We start from the raw sequence: 18,160 nt of genomic DNA, 5'->3' as shown, positions 1-18,160 counted from the left end.
TAATATATTTTAAACACAAAATGCAACACAAACAGCAAAAAACATTTTTTACAAAAATTAAGCGCCTGTGCTCATGACGTCATTATTAACACGTCAAACGACGTAGAGGTATATTTAACAGAAAACAGGTTACTGTGTGATCTTTTAGTAATATATCAGGCTCGGCACGAATAAAATAACGGCTCGGCAAGCCTCGCCGTTATATTATTCTAAGCCTTGCCTGATATATTACAAAAATATCAGGCAGTTACCTGTTATTCTATATATATACAAGTATATTTACAATATATTTAACAAGTTAATTATACATTTTAAACATTCTGCATGTCATTTGTATATACCATAAAATACCATTATAGCTGTAACGGAACCACTCTTATTATTTCTATTTGTTAAATGATGTCAAGTAAAAATAATAGAAATCATGTTTTGATGGTATTTTTTAATAACATTTATTTTCTTTACTAAGTGTATATAGTTACGGCAGTAGTTTTGAAACTATAGACTAAATGTATAGTTCAAACCATTGTTTCTGGTGTGTGTGCCCTATGATGCTTTGTTAATTTGAGTTTGAATCTAATTACACATATGCATCAACTTACAAAATAATATATGGCATTAACCTTTGTTAATGTGACGTGCTAATAATACTTCCCGAAATATTAAAGAATTGCATGCCGGTGTTTGTCGAGACATTGAAATTTAAAGTAACACTATTGCAAATTAAAATAGTATATAATTTAATATTTAAATATAACTACTAATTTTGTTTGGGTTATTTAACAGAATACTACTCCTTTGTGACACAAACATGAGTTTGAATATTATGGTCGGTAAATTTATACTTTTGTAAACTTTGAGTATAATCAGCGATTGCAAGCCGAGGCATGTCTATTAGTCAGATACGATGTTTAAACTTCCTCTTTTATTAGCTTGCCTTTCGTATCAATGTATTGTACTGCCACTTCAAATGATGATATGTGTGCTTAAACAAAAATGATGATCTATATAATTTTCATTTACATGTGGATAGTGAAAACAGGTGCGTATGTAAATATGTGTTAATTGAACATATTTAAAATTAATGTACTGTGATTGACACAATCATAATAAATCATAAACATTAATGAGTAAAGCAACGCAAGAAACATGTATAGGTGATACATTTGTTTAACACAAGGTAGTATTTCATTTTAAGCAAGTTACTTACATACTTAAGATTCGAGATGCATATGCCAAGTACTCAATGTCACTGATTATCACTGTATAAACGCCGACATGTCCGTTGGCCTTTGTGATAACTGTCGCTCTGCCTAGCTGGGAATCCAAAGTCAAACACAACTTGCAGAACGCATCGCTTCTGAGTTGACAGACATTTATAAACACGGTTGTCGGTAATTTTTCAAATGCTTTACAGTATTCGAATATATGAACCAAGCATGTGCTTTTATTTCCCAATTGTATTTACAAATACATCCACTTTTGATCAAATCAAGCATTAATGTAAACTGTCTACAAGTCAATAATTGTACGACTAGTCCAGACATATAAAATTTCCCAGCCCAGAGGATTGCGGCATAATGATAGTGTGTTAAGTTGCATTTTATATGACATTTAATATATGCAAGGTTGATAAAGAAATGGAAGAAGCATCACAATCCCGTTGTATTGGCGTCATCAGCGTTGGTCTTAACGATATTCACCGAGATATTTCTCTGGTTACATAGTAATGCTTGTACGTGCTACAGTTTATGTCAGAGTGAGGTAAACTTCCTTTAAAGCATGTAAACGTTGGCAGCACATAACTCTGCCATCTTGTGGCATTACCAACCACATTTCAAATCTGAAAGATGTTCCATTAGAGAAAATTATGCGTCTCGAATCGTCGTTACATTTCTCATCCAAGCTATACACTCTTTGAAACTATCCATAAAGGATTATCGTCCATTAACAAAGAACTATACTAGCTGTTCAAATAATACATGTTAATATGCTATGTGCGATAACAATGGTAAACTCATCTCTACGTTATCATACATGTGACGTAGCCATTTTTATAACACTTTTAGGCACCCGCAATTACAATGGCTGAATGACATTTCATGCATTGCAGTTGACCATATGGTTGAGTAGGTGTTTGTGTTGGTGTGCCTGTGCCTGTGCGAGTGCGGAGGTGGGGTGTTTAAAAAAGAAGTCACAAATAAACAAAAATAATTAAAACAAACTTGTCATTTGTAAACAAGCATTTTGTTTAATCTCAATGGCAAACAGGACAATAGAAGTTGGCATATTCATAATTGAATTGTTCATGATCATTATAAGGAATAAACTGTCATAAATAAATATTATATAATAAGCTGTGTTGCTCGTATCAATCATATTAGTCATTAAAATGTGAAGGTCAAAATGGACACTTGAAATTTAAGCACATATCTTAATTATAATACTTATAGAAGATGATCGTATTACCGCCAAACCTATTTATTTATTAATCATGATATGAATTTCAAAACAAAAAGGCAGGCCCTACTATTGTGCTCGCTGTAAAGCTAAGTGCAACTGTTGCAATTGTACATACCTTATGTGTTAATTGTTCACAATATATGATATTTATCACTCCTGTGGCAAGTGATATTCAGCGGGTTCAAACGTGTTCGATCGACAAATTAATCAAAGAAACAGAATAAACATTCCATACCATCAACAATCTATAATTTCATGAGACGAAACCATTAATATGGATTTTTATATGATTGTACATGATGTTTGTTTTTTTAATTTAACAATTCATCAAAATGAAGTCATTGGGAATTGCGTTGATATAATACCGGTATAATCTTAAGAGAAATCGAGAGAGGATAAATTGACGAAATTTATGTTCAGTTCAAGTATTACGTTCCACTTTTTCATTCACAGGAAGAAGATTAAATAAACCGAATTCATATATTGACTATAACATGAATGTAGACGTTTGCCTTGGACATTCGAGTCTGTATAAATATTTTGGTCGGGATTTTTCATTAGAATACATATTTTGTCGATGGTTATATTGTGTTTCAAGTAAAATGTGTCTATGTATTAATTATAACGGAAGAGACTATTTGAGTTATTCTTTGTTCTAAGCTTTCATTTTTCTGGTGTTGTAGTGTGTCTAGTCATGTGTGCAATTTAATTCAATAATGTGGTTAAAATCAAGAATTATCACGTTAGCGTTTTTGTCAAAAATATATATTATAGGTATGTAACTTAATATTAGTATATTTCAATACTCATAACTTGCGTTATGTTTCGATAAAGGTTTAATCGTCGGACAACTTTTTACTGTGTGCAAATGCGTGCAGTCTGCGCACACAAAGATTTCCTATTACGAAATTGATATTATATACTTATGCAAAAGTTATTGTCTTTTATTGTGGACGGGAAGAGATTCCTAAGAAAGATTTAATTCCAACGTTCATTCCTCAGAAACATTTATGAACTGTTGGATAATGTATAAATTGAACAGTTGCTAAGATTAATATCGAGTGCTTAATATGAATCTCGCCCGGTAAACCAACTTATGAATACTCAATAGAGATACGCTTAAAATCATACGTTGTACTTCCGGAGATACATAAATTGACAGAAAAAAAAACTGTCACAATGGAGCCGAAAGAGTGTATTCGATTTGCTTGTTCGCCCTTTCTTCCAAAAAGCTGAATGCTATTCGACCGCACATTAATGGTAAATTTGAATTTCACAGATTTTGGCATATATTGGCGTTTGTTATTAAAAGTTTTATTTTGATAAATGTAAACTTTGGATCGAAAAAGCTCCAGTAAAAACAAGAATAGAATTAAAAAAGGAAAAAAACGCAATCCTCAACTGGGCTTGAAAACTGACCCCTGGAGTAAAAGTCTCTCACTTAGACCACTCGGCCATCCGTGCTCATACAATGAGTGATAAATTGTATACTTTATATAAACAATCCTCGTAGTATCACAAAATATAACAACAACAGGACTCTTCAAATTATTCAATCGTTTCGCGTTGCAACGCTTTATAATTTTCAGGTTTTTAAATCGTCAAAAGATGCATTAAATGGATATTTTAGAGCATGGTAAATGTTCAGTATTACTGTTTCCTCACAAATATCATAACTACAAGGAAAATGTGCGAATCTGAAACATTTTTTAGTTAGTTTTGTCAATTCACCAAAACGTGAATCGCTTTCCTAGTGCATACCTAGATAGACAATGTGGATAGCATTTCGCATTTTCATTGAAATACTTACTCGTAACAGTCGAATATTTTTTTTATTTTGTCATATTTCAATATTGTACATTGCAAGCGACATCAGACTCTTCTTTGTCGCAAATCGGTTTGAAACGACCACAATTCCCCAAAATCTAATAGAGAGATATAAGTGGTCTTGGGATACATTAGTTGTATTCCTAGTCAGCATATCTCATTCTTGTGAATTACTTTGGGCGTCGAATTATATTGCTGTGCAGCAAGAAATGACGGCTATTAGGTCTACAAATATATTCTGATACTATCAATGATGGTGAAACCATCATTATAACTTCTGGAATTATGTTTTGTTGGGTTGATATGTCATTCAATTTGGTTATAGTGAATATATGTATCCCCGGAAGTACAATTTATGATTTTAAGCGTTTTCCTATTTGGGATTCATAAGTTGGACGTTTGAATGCATGTGAGAAACTACATGCCTTGCGTAGGACGTTCTAAATTACAACATCAACAAAGTGAATTGATGATACAAAACAATTTAAATGGACCTTTTCACAAATTTTGACATGATTTGAAGTGTGTTCAATTCTTTAAATTGATCAATCTAAACAACGGAACTAAAGAGTTCCAGTACAAAACACAAATAAAGTAAAAGAAAGAAAATACGTAATCAACACCTGGATCGAACCACTGACGATTGAAGTAAACGTTAAGCGCTTAGACCTCTTGGCCATCCGTGCTGACATGAAGCACAGGATATGTTATAACATATATAAACAATCCTCGTTATGTAGTAAACCATAATGATAACAACAGCACTTTCCAAATTATACAATCGTTTCGCGTTTGTAACGTTTCATATTTTTTATGTTTTTTAATCGTCAAAAGATGCATATAATGGATATTTTAGAGCATAGTAACGGTTCAGTATTACTGTTTCCTTGCAAAAAAACATAACTACAACAACAATTTCCAACTACCAAACATTTTTGTCAATTGTTTTTATTATCAAAACGTGAAAAGGTCCCTTTAATCGATTTGAATAAAATCTACCACTGAAAGCATCGGAAAACTACGATAAAGCGTGTGTTTTTTTCAGGTTAAACCAAGTTGACATAAGTTGAACCATCATTTATATGATTTGTAATTTATACAGACATTATACGATTATACGTATTTTGTCTACGTACAAAAATAAAGAATGAATTTGAACGGTTGAAAATTTGTTTCAGAATGTTTTATATTGGCAGAAATGAACTGTGCTATTTTATCAAGATTGTGTTTAATTTTGCAACTATTAAGCCAATTATTTTAGTTTATTAAGACTTAGACCATATAGTTTGGTAAAAAGTTTGGAGTTCATCATTCTAATGTCCCGAAGTGGCATTTTATGAATACAACAGTTGCTTGGGCGATAAATATATGTATATGTAAAATTATAATTATTTATTTACAAGATGCAAATGCTCCGGAATTAAAAGCCAATTCAACATTGGTGAACATCAACGAAACTGTTCAATTGACATGCACGCATTCATCGGAGACGATAGTAGACTGGTTAGTCCAACCAGTTGGTCATTGGCAGTTCGAAAGACTTCTTTCAACGGCATATGTGAACAACATTTGTGCCTCACGTGATGCACCATTTTCTTATGTTCGTCCGACATGCAGTTGTATGGGAGCGACAGCATTTACGTGCAGCATCAGAGTAGTTAACACAAACAATAATGGAGAGAAATGGAAGTGCGCGGTTGCCATTAACTCACTACAAATACTTAGCAATGAAATAACATTGATGTTAGCAGGTACGTGTTTTATGAGTTGGTGTCCGGTTTAAAGAGATAATTTTATATTTATATTTGTACTGATAGAATGTTTAATTTATTAACAGATATACTATAATGTAACTGACAAACTTAACACAAATAATCAGTTTTTTATCGATTGAAATAAGAAGACATATGACCCCTTCCCCTTCATAAAAAGAGCAAAGTCACAATTTATCATTTAAACATTACCGGCGTCCAATTGTACAATGGGTTATTTCTAATATTGTTAGGATGACAACTGTTGTTCAACTTGCCGAATTTATTTAAAATCAACCACAGATTTACGAATAAACTGCATTAACGTCTTACAACATGTAAAATATGCTTCAAGAAAACATGTCATAGTTTCAAGTGAATATAACTATGACAATCAAAATATGGAGTAACTTAACATAAAGTGTTGTTTATTAACATTTTTTTTCAACGTGCGACTTCTTTCAGTTTTTAAAGACAGTTTTGTAACAGATTCCTTTTTCTCTTTTCTAAAGTTCCAGTGAAAAATGTTACATTGATACCTGCCGTACCAACAATTTCCGTCCTCCCCAACTTGGCAATCAGTTACATCAGATGTGTGTCATCAGTCGGACGTCCAGCACCCCAAATAACCTGGTACCTGGATAACAGAACCCCCTCTAATGACAGTGATGATGTTGACCTTTCTGTAAATAGCAGCAGTTCAACAGTGGCTGATGTGACGACAAGTATTCTTACTATTACACCTAGCAACACATATCACAGGGCTCGGATCTTCTGCTACGCCTCAAATGGATACGGAAAGATATTATCCGATATAACTCCGGAAATCGATGTTTTAAGTATGTTTTGATTATCCCATACAGCATATTCTCACTGTGATTTCTTTTGGATTGATATTATCTAAACAACTTGTAATTTGTAAATATAAGGTTTTAGAATTCGGTTAAATATACAAATAAATATGTTTACCATATAAAGAAAAGACAACTTTTTACGAAATAAGCATTAACATACATGGATTTATATTTATTTGAATTTGCGATTCAAGGTTCTCCTACGAAGCCGACAATTCTCTACAAGACTGTAATTGTTAACACAATTTATGTGATAGCCAACCGCTCTGTGTCTCTAGAATGTAATTCTTCTGGGAATCCAACGCCAAACATTTCATGGAGTTTTTCTGAAAGTTCCGTGATAAACAGAAAAACAATTGAACTGAAATGGGAGCAACGTGAAAACACAGACCGGGTCATCTGTAATGCCACAAGTTTTATGCAGCCAACAAATCAATCTCCGATAACACAATATAGTTCAACTGACACAGTGGTCACCATTTTACGTAAGAGTCTATTGTGGATTATTAACATCACATATTTTAAAGCTTAGTTAAATATACCGTTAACGGATAGTTTTTGCTAGTATTGAATAGAGGCATACGTGTGTGTTTAAAAATAAGCATTCAGTAATCATTTGATAGTATTGTTTATGTATCAGATTTACATCAAGTCAATGTGGCAGTGCCAATATATTAACCATACTATTCGTTTTGAGATTATTAGTCATTTATGCCGTTTTGTTGGTATTTTTACCTCAGTTTTATAAAAAATATTTATACCCAGGGAATAGGAAAACTTAAAACAAAAATAAGCCATTTGTATCGATATGAGTGTTTGTATGTTTATTTCAAACTTGTTTTTTAGCATGTTAACATTGTACTATTCTTCTTATGTAACAAAATGTTATTGTCCGAATGTCGATTGTGATATATAACAACTAGCATTTATAAACATCACCATTTCTAATACACCTCAAATTGCTATTTATGTGTACGAAGTTTCATGGTTATGCCTTTTTAAATTTTCGATTTGTTTTAGTATTTTATATAATGCATTTTTTTTAAACACTCAACTCACATGAGTTAACTCGATACATTTAAGGGATTGAAACTATGCTGTTATCACTTTAAATATTACTTATAGTGTTTGTGATTATATCTTTTCATTATATGCAAAGGTTTGCAAACGGATGGAAAGAAAGAGTAAGACATGTTAAAGGGGCCTTTCACGTTTTGGTAAATTGACAAAATTTAAAATAGTTGTTTCAAATTCGCAAATTTTCGTTTTAGTTATGATATTTGTGAGGAAACAGTAATACTGAACATTTACCATGCTCTTAAATAGCCAATGTATGCATCTGTTGACGATTTAAAAGCCTGAAAGTTATAAAGCGTTGCAACGCGAAGCGATTGAATAATTTGGAGTGTTCTGTTGTTGTCGCTATATTTTGTGAAATTACGATGATTGCTTTTATAAAGTATACAATACTTTCTACATTGCGTGAGCACTGAAGGCCGAGTGGTCTAAATGGTTTATAATTTTACTCCAGGACCCCAGGGGAGTGGTTCGAACCCAGTTGTGGGTTACTTTTGTTTTTCTTTTTCTTTTTTTTATTCTCGATTTTTCACTGGAGCTTTTTATTTCCAATCTTTACAATTATCAATATAAAGCATTTAATGACAAACTTCAAAACATGCAAACATCTGTGAAAAGGCCCTTTAATACAGACAGAAAGCAAATCTAGAGCAAAATATGTGCATCAAGTTTCATTATCATATCATATATACGTTTTGTATTTTTGTATATTAAGGTTGGATATATTTTTTTCGAAGCTGATCTGAACTCTGACCTCTGGTGGATGCCTTTTGTAAACATCGCAGGATTTAGACAGAAAGACTTTTGAAATGTTAGCATACTTTCATAGTCCTTTTCAGTAACAAGTCATTGAAGGAGGGAAGAACACACATCTTATAAACTCATTATAAATTCTACTTCAGATACGAACGTGTCCGAAAAAACATGTCAAATGAGATACGCATAATGCGTTATTTGACTTAAACTATAAATTTGACGAGACGTTTTATGGACATCGATTTTAAAATGTGAATGTTTTGCTTTCTCACAATCTAATATTAGCTGATAACCTTAAGATATTCTGAACTCACTATACATGCTGCTCTGTACATACAGATCCACCGTCAATTCCAAAGTGTGCTATCGGAAATTACTCAATTGCGTTCGCTGCAATACGGGCAGTAAAAAATGAGACATTAACAATTAATTGCACCAGTAAGAGCAACCCTCCTCCCATGAGCTATACATGGACACTGCCGGCGGGAATGAAACAGTACGGACAACAACTCACCATACCACAAGTAGTGTCTAACGGTAATTACACACTGGATGTCAACAATGCCATGAACGCAACTTTCGAACCGCATGTAATTGCTGGAAATGCCAATATCATCCTAACACTTGACGTATTATGTAAGTTTGAACATTTTTATTATCATTTGAATAGCAATTATTTACAATTATTTTACATTTTTACAGTTTTTAATACTATAAACATGTCCATGGCAAAATAATTATCATGAATCCGTCAAGTCTTTGACAGAGATATTTCGTTCATAACTAGAGCCGTACAATAATATAACGGTGCCGAAATGCGTTACATTTGCTGTGCAATAAATCATTTCAGATCCAGTGACCATACGGTCTATTGCGAATACAACCGTTTTGTTGAACCAGGCATTGTCAGTCATGTGTCCTTACACACCTGGAAATCCACCTGAGACCAGTTTCACGTGGATACATGTTACTACATCACGCGAGGTCGGACGTTGGCAAACACTTGCCTTGCCAAACATGCAGATATCTGACGAGGGCTTGTATAAGTGCAAAGTAAACAACACCATGACACCTACAGGATGCTGTGTACAGCCGGCTTACGACGAAACAATGTTTTATGTTGATGTACAATGTAAGTTCATGTTTAATACTTGTATGTATATACTTCTTTTCAGGACATTTAGCATTATCAAAATCTTTTGTATACCTGTATATCATTATACGTATAACTACATAATTTATATTTCTGATAATTTGTATGATCAAATTACTTTGTAGACGCCGCAAATATAAAAAGGTTTTATGCCACCGGATTTGAGAATGTGCCAAATATTACGGTAAACGAAAGTCAAACTGTTATATTACACTGTGATTCTGAAGGCGACCCTTTGGCCTATATGTTACTGATAAATAATACACGCGGTGGAAATGATTTATTAAGTGAAAAATATTCTAACACGATATCCGTATCGATTCCTCATACAAGATGTGAATATGACATGGGAACCTACCAATGCAGAGCGAACAACACGCACAATACAGTTCAGCAGGTGCGAGAAATTGAGATCAAGATCAGATGTAAGTAACTATGATAAAACATGTATATTAGTTGCTTGTTTCAAAGTAATGGTATAATTTTGATAACCAATTTCGATATACTATATTATTAATAATTACAATATATGTATTTAAAGGTGCACCAAGACCTTCGCCATTTCTGCTTCCTGTCCCAAATGTATGGACGAAAACAAACAGTAGTGTAATTCTCATATACACTATTGTGGCGTACCCTCTCCCAAGCGTTCCATCGGCATTTGTTTGGCGAAAGCTAGTAAGCGACAAATGGTTAATTCTCAATGCCACAAACAGACTTCATATTCAAATTTCCGACGACAGATTGCAGACAAACCTGTCAATATTGCAAGTAAACGAAGAAGATTTTTCAAGTTATACGGTCAAAGTAGACAATGGGATTGGCTCTTCAGAACAGGCCTTTGTTATTCAAGCGAAAGGTAAACCACGATGTCATTATTTAGTCCTGTGATTAGGTACGATTTTAAATTTTCTAAATTCTGAACGTTTTTTATATGTAATTTATTTATATTAGTAAATAAATTTACAGGAGAGCCGGCTATGCCAAAACAATTTTGGGTTGTTGAAGAGTCGGCAACAGACAATTCTGTAACAGTTGAATGGATACCAGGATTTAATGGAGGGGAAGACCAATGGTTCGTTATAAGGTATAAACAGGAAGTGAGCGAACATTGGCTTTACAAAAATGTATCTGAAAATATCACTAAACAATCAATTGGAGGATTGGTTGCTGGGACCTCTTATCAATTCAAAATGTATGCCGAAAACTCCGTTGGGAATTCAGAAGAAACCAGAGTGTTAACATTAGTAACACGGGCTAAATCTGGTATGTACAATTCAATAGTTGTTTTTATAATGTTAATTTCATATAATGAGTGTAGAAATCAGTCGGAAACATTTAAATGGAAATATAATATTTGTGTATAAAATTTTCAAATATTAAGTAACTAAACACTAAATAATTAATTAGTTATATGATGTTATATTATGTCTTATAAAATGCTTTTTGTTTTAATAATTATCTGTTTGTCATACTTTATGATGCACGGAAGTTCTTAATATCCACAAACAATGTTAGTTAAGTCCACAACATGTTTTAATGCTAGATTAAATTATCCATTTAATGTGTAAATCGTGACAGGTCATTAGTTGCACTCAACACAATAGTGTGCTTTTTGTTACTATGTCTATTGTGTTCCATATTGTGTTTATTGACTACCAATATTGAAGTACAGACAATATTGTTAAACGGTCTGATTACCATAACAGAAACATGCCAAATACTGTGATTAATCACGAGGCCATAACAACATAAAATACCTCTATCAACTCACAATGAAATGCATTTAATTAGATAAGGGATCCGCTCCACCCGTCGGGACAGCCGTTGGAGGTGCTGTTGGAGGAACTCTTGTGGTAGTCATCTTGGTGGTGCTGTGGAAATGTAGGAACAAGTTTAAACGTATGTATATTCTGGATTAAAAGTTGCTTTATTGTATTTAAACTAGGATTGCACAATTCAAATGCGTATATATCGGGTTAATAGTTAGCAAAACCTCTCAATGGATTATTACACACTTTTTATTTGATTTTGAAATCTTATGTACCATCATAGTGTGCTAATATAAAAATATGTGGTGACAGTGTTGACAGATCATCCACCACTGCTGAGATTGAAATATTATAATTATCCATTGTCTATATACATTTTCATACAATAATAATATACTTTTTGAACCAATTTTGGAACGGCGAATAATTCTTAAATGATACATTGTAAGTTGTTATAAATAATATTGTAGTATAAGTAATACATGATATATGTATCCACAGTACGAATTACACACTGTGTGTGCGTCGAACTTAGTGTACAGTTTCATTCGCTTTCAGGAAATCCTGACGCTGGTGCTCATTACGATGATTTATTCAAAGGACAGTATGCAGCCATTTTTCAGTATTTGATAAGAGCGTCTTAATTCATTTACCTATATCCCGTCATCTATTTTACTGTGCCTGCTGTTAATTCTCCAAAATTGCATTAATACTGCGCGTGCTGTTAACTATTCTCCAGAATCGAGATTAACGCTGCGCTTGTTGATTATAATTCTCAAGAATCGATTTAAATACAGCGCTTGAGAATAGAATAGAATTGATACTACGCTAAATGTTAGTTATTCTCCAGAATTGTACTCTTAATTGTAAGCTATATTAAGAATCATGAGTTTGTTGTCTCCAGGACAAACGCCTCCGCTGTCAATACAAGCTCAGAATATGAAGATTACAGAGTTGGTATGCTTATTAACAAAAATATACATGTCATTTATGCTGTACGTTGTGCTGTGTGTTAGTTTTTGTTCTATATGGTCAATTAGTTAATTGTCTGTAATATACTTTTTTAGAATTAACAGAATAATGTTTCTCCTTCGAATATGTATAAAGTTCCATTTTGTTCTCTTGTTTACTTCATAAGATATGGCAAGAAGTATACGCATTATTTTCATAAACATTTATAAACAACCGGTGTGAACATGTAACGATTGTTGAAATAGATCCAGCGCCTCTTGAACAGTTTACTTTTTTTAAACCGCTTGAGAAAATAAATTTAAACAATATATATTGTATTCCAGAACCCCAGTACACAAACCAGTACGAGAAATTCGCGGAAACTTCGTTTCATGAATATTCCGTTGTATCAAATGGCGACGCAGATGGGAATAGTGTTAATAACCGTGTATTTGAAGTTTCAGATAATGATTGTGCAGTAGATAAAGGTGACAAATTCTATGTTAATTTAGTTTGATCGAAAACTGAAAATTTAACAAAGCTACGTATTTTTTTGTTATAATTATCATGATTTTTAAACAATAGAAACCTTTTTTATATAATTATAATTTGAATCGCTAGTTACCTACGTGTATATGTGTAATGCGAGTGAGTCTAGTAGGACAGGATTGTTATTTGAATGGATTTTGTTAAAGACAAGTGCTATTTATAATGAACCATGTAAGTATTGTGCACGTGAGAATTGTTGTATGTTAAGTGTTATATTGGAATTCAGAATGTTCATACACTCCATTTGCCATTATGCAACAAAATATATGCGAATAAAAATACACTTGCTTGCATATATTGCGTCCTTCCATTTAAATAATAAGTTGTATAATAACGCTGATATTCAAATTAAATACTCACATTTGTGCATTTGTAGTATCTGTTAATAACATTTTACAAAGCACGTGCGATTTTTTAATAATTCAACAAAATTATAAAACACTGTCTGCAACAAACCTTCAGTTGCTTAAGGTATCTATTTCACGTGCAGTTTGAGCTTTGTCAATGTTTAGCTTTTAATTTATCCACTCATTATCTTCAAAACAGTAAGCTTTATCCATACATAAACATACCATGCTAAAACTTATGTCTACCAAGATACACATGTGGTATCGAATAATAAACGGTTGAATGCCATTTAATATATATTATATCATTACTTTGAAACAGTTTTCTTCAATGTGTGTTAATAACGATGATGAAATGCAAAAACGCAATACTCTTTTGGCAAAGTGTGTACTGTGGAAAGAAATTTTTATAATTTAATCTTTTAAAACATAGATTTATTGCAAATGAGTTAATGCATTATATTTTTATATAGGACTTTATAACTGCATACAATAATAATATAAATATGCCTGTCCAAATGAAAGAAAATAACACAAAAATACACATTTATTTTATGCTTTCCGGAGGTTTATAGAGAAATATCAGTGAATTAAAACTGATATTTCACTGTTTTAAACAGTGAAAAATAACAGTGACCAATATCGATATTTTTCACTGTTTTACTGTGAAATTACGTCATTTTTCGACGAAATGACGTCATAAATCGAAAGCGAAATTATCCAATTAAACTATTTTACAATGTAAATAAACGGTGAAAAAGGCATAAAATAAAAAAGAACATTTGTTGGATTTGATGGAATATCGATTTTAAATCACTCGGGATCTAGAAAAATATATACTTTATATGATCACTCGTGAAATAAAATCGATATTCCATCGAATCCAACAAATATCCTGTATATCTCCTTACTGCAGATTCAATTTGTGTCTGCTGGTATATGGCCCAAGTAAGTCAGCGGTCAAATTTCTAATCTGCTTTGTTATAGCAATTTAAGAACTAAAAATAACTAACATGTTGTATGTTTAAAAGTCAACATCAACTAAGTAACATGTCATGACTGTTAATAAATACAGGCATTCTTATATACATACGTCCTTTAATTACTTTCCTACAAACCACAACCAAGTGTTTTAAGAGCATGCGTATTTACCATAAAACGCAAATATTGTAACGACTGTGTAGCCTTTAAAGCTGATAATTGAGTCATGTTTAGTGTTAACACAATTACGTTTATTAGCAACATAAGACTTTTGTTTCCCCATCAATATTATCTCACTGTCACCACTTTGTATGCCTTTCACCATACGGCTGTAGATCCCAGGTACCGTTGGACTGTTGTATTAACTGTGCATTTTTCTGCTATAAAACTATTTATTCTCAGACGGAATAAATTATCGGATAGCAGCCATGGGGGGGGCGGTGTAGTTTGAGCCGCTGACGGTGTTGTGGTATCATATGTTTGGTTGTTCAAGAGTTGTGTGTGCTCAAAACCAATTATACCATGGAATGTGCACTCTATACGTAAACAAGGGTGTTTTTTTTTTCTTCACTTTTATCGGGTCCTGTTTACCTGGGCCAAATTACTCAAAGCACCATTAAGTCTTAACCGACTGTTACATGATAAAGGGCCTGTTACAATCAGCGTTCGCGTTAAGATTGTGTTGCTCAAAAAAACCTTGGTTATTAACAGTCAGTTTAACGATAGTTCTGCCGTTAACTGTAATTGAGGTATTAACCTTAATTAAACAGTTTAACGTTATGTTTCAAAATGGCTGCTATATCAGTTCTTCCGTGTATGAAGCATGAATATTTATAATTGCCACATCATCTTGAACTGGCGAAGAATGTATTTCACTTTATTTCCAACGTTACAAACAGAAATAGAAACTGACAACAATGCAGCAAATCCTTATAACATTAAACTCATTTCGTTCAAAAGTGTTTTATTGCGTCATAGGTGACACTCTAGAGCTCCATAAATGTACAGTAAGCAGAAATGTGGAAATGTTGTCAACGCCCTCGTAAAAAAGTTCGCTGTTTGTCCATCAACAGCGGAAAAGGAGTGAATAAAGTAAGGCTTCTAAGCTGTTGCTCAATTCCGAAATGTTATTTGCTGCGTACATGGAACACACATCCGCATAAGGGCGCCGCAAGATGATAAACCAGAACGGTCTTCACAGCATGTAAAATATTAAGTATATTATAAACATATAACTAGTTATTTAATATGTAACAAAGTTTAACACTTACAAATAACCTGTAATAATTCGTTCCTACTCAAATGTGTAAACGTTTATATTTTTTGGTAAAAGAAGTAATTGAAATATTTAAAACATGAGAGGTAATTAAATGCAGAATTTCCATAGTCAAAACGGTCATTATTTAAAACAGGTATAAGTTTTTACATTATGCTACATATAAAATAGCTTTGATATATCGTTTTAACATTAAAATACTAAGCCTTTGTATAAATATATAGTTATTGTGTGTGTTTTTATTGTTACATGGAAAGTGAAAAGTAGTAATGGTAGAAACTTCAATCAATGGCAGTTGTTTTAGAACTAGTTGTTGTTTTAGTGATAGATATATAACTCGCATTTATATTATTTAGATATATTATTTAAGAAACCTCGAATACTCCGTTGATCGTTATGATCCCAAAGTGCAACCAACTGTCAGGTTTGACAGAATGTGAAATCTGTAAAAGATAAAACTATACAAATATACTGCAGCCACAAATGGCGCAAAAGCAAGTGTCACATTATGAGTTTTGTTCATAAGTTGGATTATTATCGACATAATTTATCAAAAAATGCTGACTATTATTGTTTGATTATGGTAAGTGAATGTATGCTATGTATTGAAGTTACACATAGATGAAACTATAATAATAATTGGTTTATTTTATTATTGAAATTGGGAAAAGGTTAAAGGTACCTTTTCACAGAATTGTGCATGTATTTAAGTTTGTCATTAAATGCTTTATATTGATAAATGTAAACTTTGGAACTAAAAAGCTCCAGTACAAACCGAGAATAAAATTAAAGAAACAAAATGGTATTCTCAGCTGGGCTCAAACCAATGGCTTTGAAGTAAAAGTCTTAAACCACTCGGCAATTCGTGCTTATGCAGTGAGTAGTTTATTTATACTTTATATAAGCAGTTCTCGTATGTCACAACATATAACGATAACAAAAGAACTTTCCAAATTATTAAATCGTTTCGCGTTTGTAACGCTTTATAATTTTCAGGTTTTTAAATCACCAATCGATGCATAAAATGGATATTTTAGAGCATGGTAATTGTTCAGTATTACTGTTACCTCGAAAATATCATTACTACAACGAAAATTTGCGATTCTGAAATGATGTTTTATAATTTTGTCAATTAACCAAAACGTAAAAAGTCCCCTTTAATTTGGCAAAGTTTTTCATTTTAAACAAGCTATTCCAAAAAAGAATTTTATAATTACTTAAATTCAAACTGTGTTTCTTTCTTTTATTTAAGGAGAAGAATCGTCTGCACATTGGATGCCAGTTTGTGCAATCTGTTTGCTTTACGCATGTAGCGTTAAATCGGCAAACACATTTTGTTCAAATCGTTTGCTTTTAAACTTAACTACCGGTATGTCCAAAAATCAAGAAAGGATTTTGTGCAGGTCGTTGCAAATAGATAGTGCTGCAATATAATTCTCCATATTTAATCAGTGAAGGTTATATAATATATGTATTATATTTATCAGGATTACGACTGATTTATAGTTTATAATTTTGCTGACATTATGCTTAGGATGATAAACTTTTTTTAATCGGAATAACGTAATGGTGGATATAACTTATTTGCCAATACTTACATTACCCGTTTTTTTGCAATTCAGACGTTCTAGTATTTATACTATAAATGATCTTGTTAATCTGCTATGTACTTATTAATAGCGAATTATTTATATACAACGTTATAAAAGTAAATAAGCATGGACTATAGCATTTTTTGAAACATCAAGCTTTTACATTTTTATTAAATGTGCATATAGTTTGCATGTAGAAAGTCTTATTTTGCATTTTAATGTATGCAACCGAAGAATATAATTTAGTGGTTGCCCTATCCTTTCCGAGGGTAAGTGAATGGGTGTTAAGAAGGGAAATAGCAGTTACGTCTCAATTCGTTTCTGTTGTTTTTTCCCTTAATGTCAGAGAGGATTTCGATATATCTTTATATAATTTTGTATTATTTATTTAAGATTCAGAAAGAGCACTGTCATACAGCACTGCAATGAACTTTTCTTACTGCTTATTCTTCGCGAATCAACGCGCATAAATCAATTTAAACATGTATTTTGGTTCTATGTTTTAATTTCTGATGCATCGAATATAACGTGAATATTATAAGTCATCTGTGTATGCCATGATTAATAGTAGTATTGACTTAAACCTTAAGAACTATGCAATTCGAACGAATTAAAATTTAACTTGTTAATTACCAGGCATTCACAAAACACTTCCTAAAACATGGCGTAAATCATCAACACGATTGTTGACAGACCAGGATATTTTGCATTTGAATTTACAGCTTGGAGAAATAGGAAGAGATTCATAAATGTATTATTGCCTGGTTAACACAGTCAATTATTGCAACGGTTTAAAAAATAAACATTATTA

At 32.3% G+C, this 18,160-nt stretch overlaps 1 protein-coding gene across 6 annotated transcripts in view; it reads left to right on the top strand.

Moving 5' to 3' along the window:
* Positions 1-895: 895 nt before the first annotated feature.
* Positions 896-18,160, top strand: part of LOC127836658 (tyrosine-protein phosphatase Lar-like) — a 40,510-nt gene continuing 23,245 nt past the window's right edge. Inside the window, exons 1-6 of one of the 6 annotated variants that reach the window (XM_052363340.1) lie at positions 896-1,042; positions 5,694-6,041; positions 6,554-6,880; positions 7,090-7,380; positions 9,068-9,364; positions 9,579-9,712. In XM_052363340.1, coding sequence (XP_052219300.1) covers positions 997-1,042; positions 5,694-6,041; positions 6,554-6,880; positions 7,090-7,380; positions 9,068-9,364; positions 9,579-9,712 — 1,443 coding nt within the window. In that variant the 5' untranslated portion in view covers positions 896-996. Of the gene's footprint in view, positions 1,043-5,693; positions 6,042-6,553; positions 6,881-7,089; positions 7,381-9,067; positions 9,365-9,578; positions 9,861-18,160 lie in introns of all 6 variants that reach the window. The other 5 variants (XM_052363339.1, XM_052363337.1, XM_052363335.1 and 2 more) reach the window with 5 other exon arrangements.

The sequence above is a fragment of the Dreissena polymorpha genome, chromosome 6, assembly GCF_020536995.1.
Source record: "Dreissena polymorpha isolate Duluth1 chromosome 6, UMN_Dpol_1.0, whole genome shotgun sequence".
Taxonomy (NCBI): domain Eukaryota; kingdom Metazoa; phylum Mollusca; class Bivalvia; order Myida; family Dreissenidae; genus Dreissena; species Dreissena polymorpha.
Note: the sequence above shows the minus strand (reverse complement) of the source record. Positions and strands in the feature narration are given on the sequence as shown.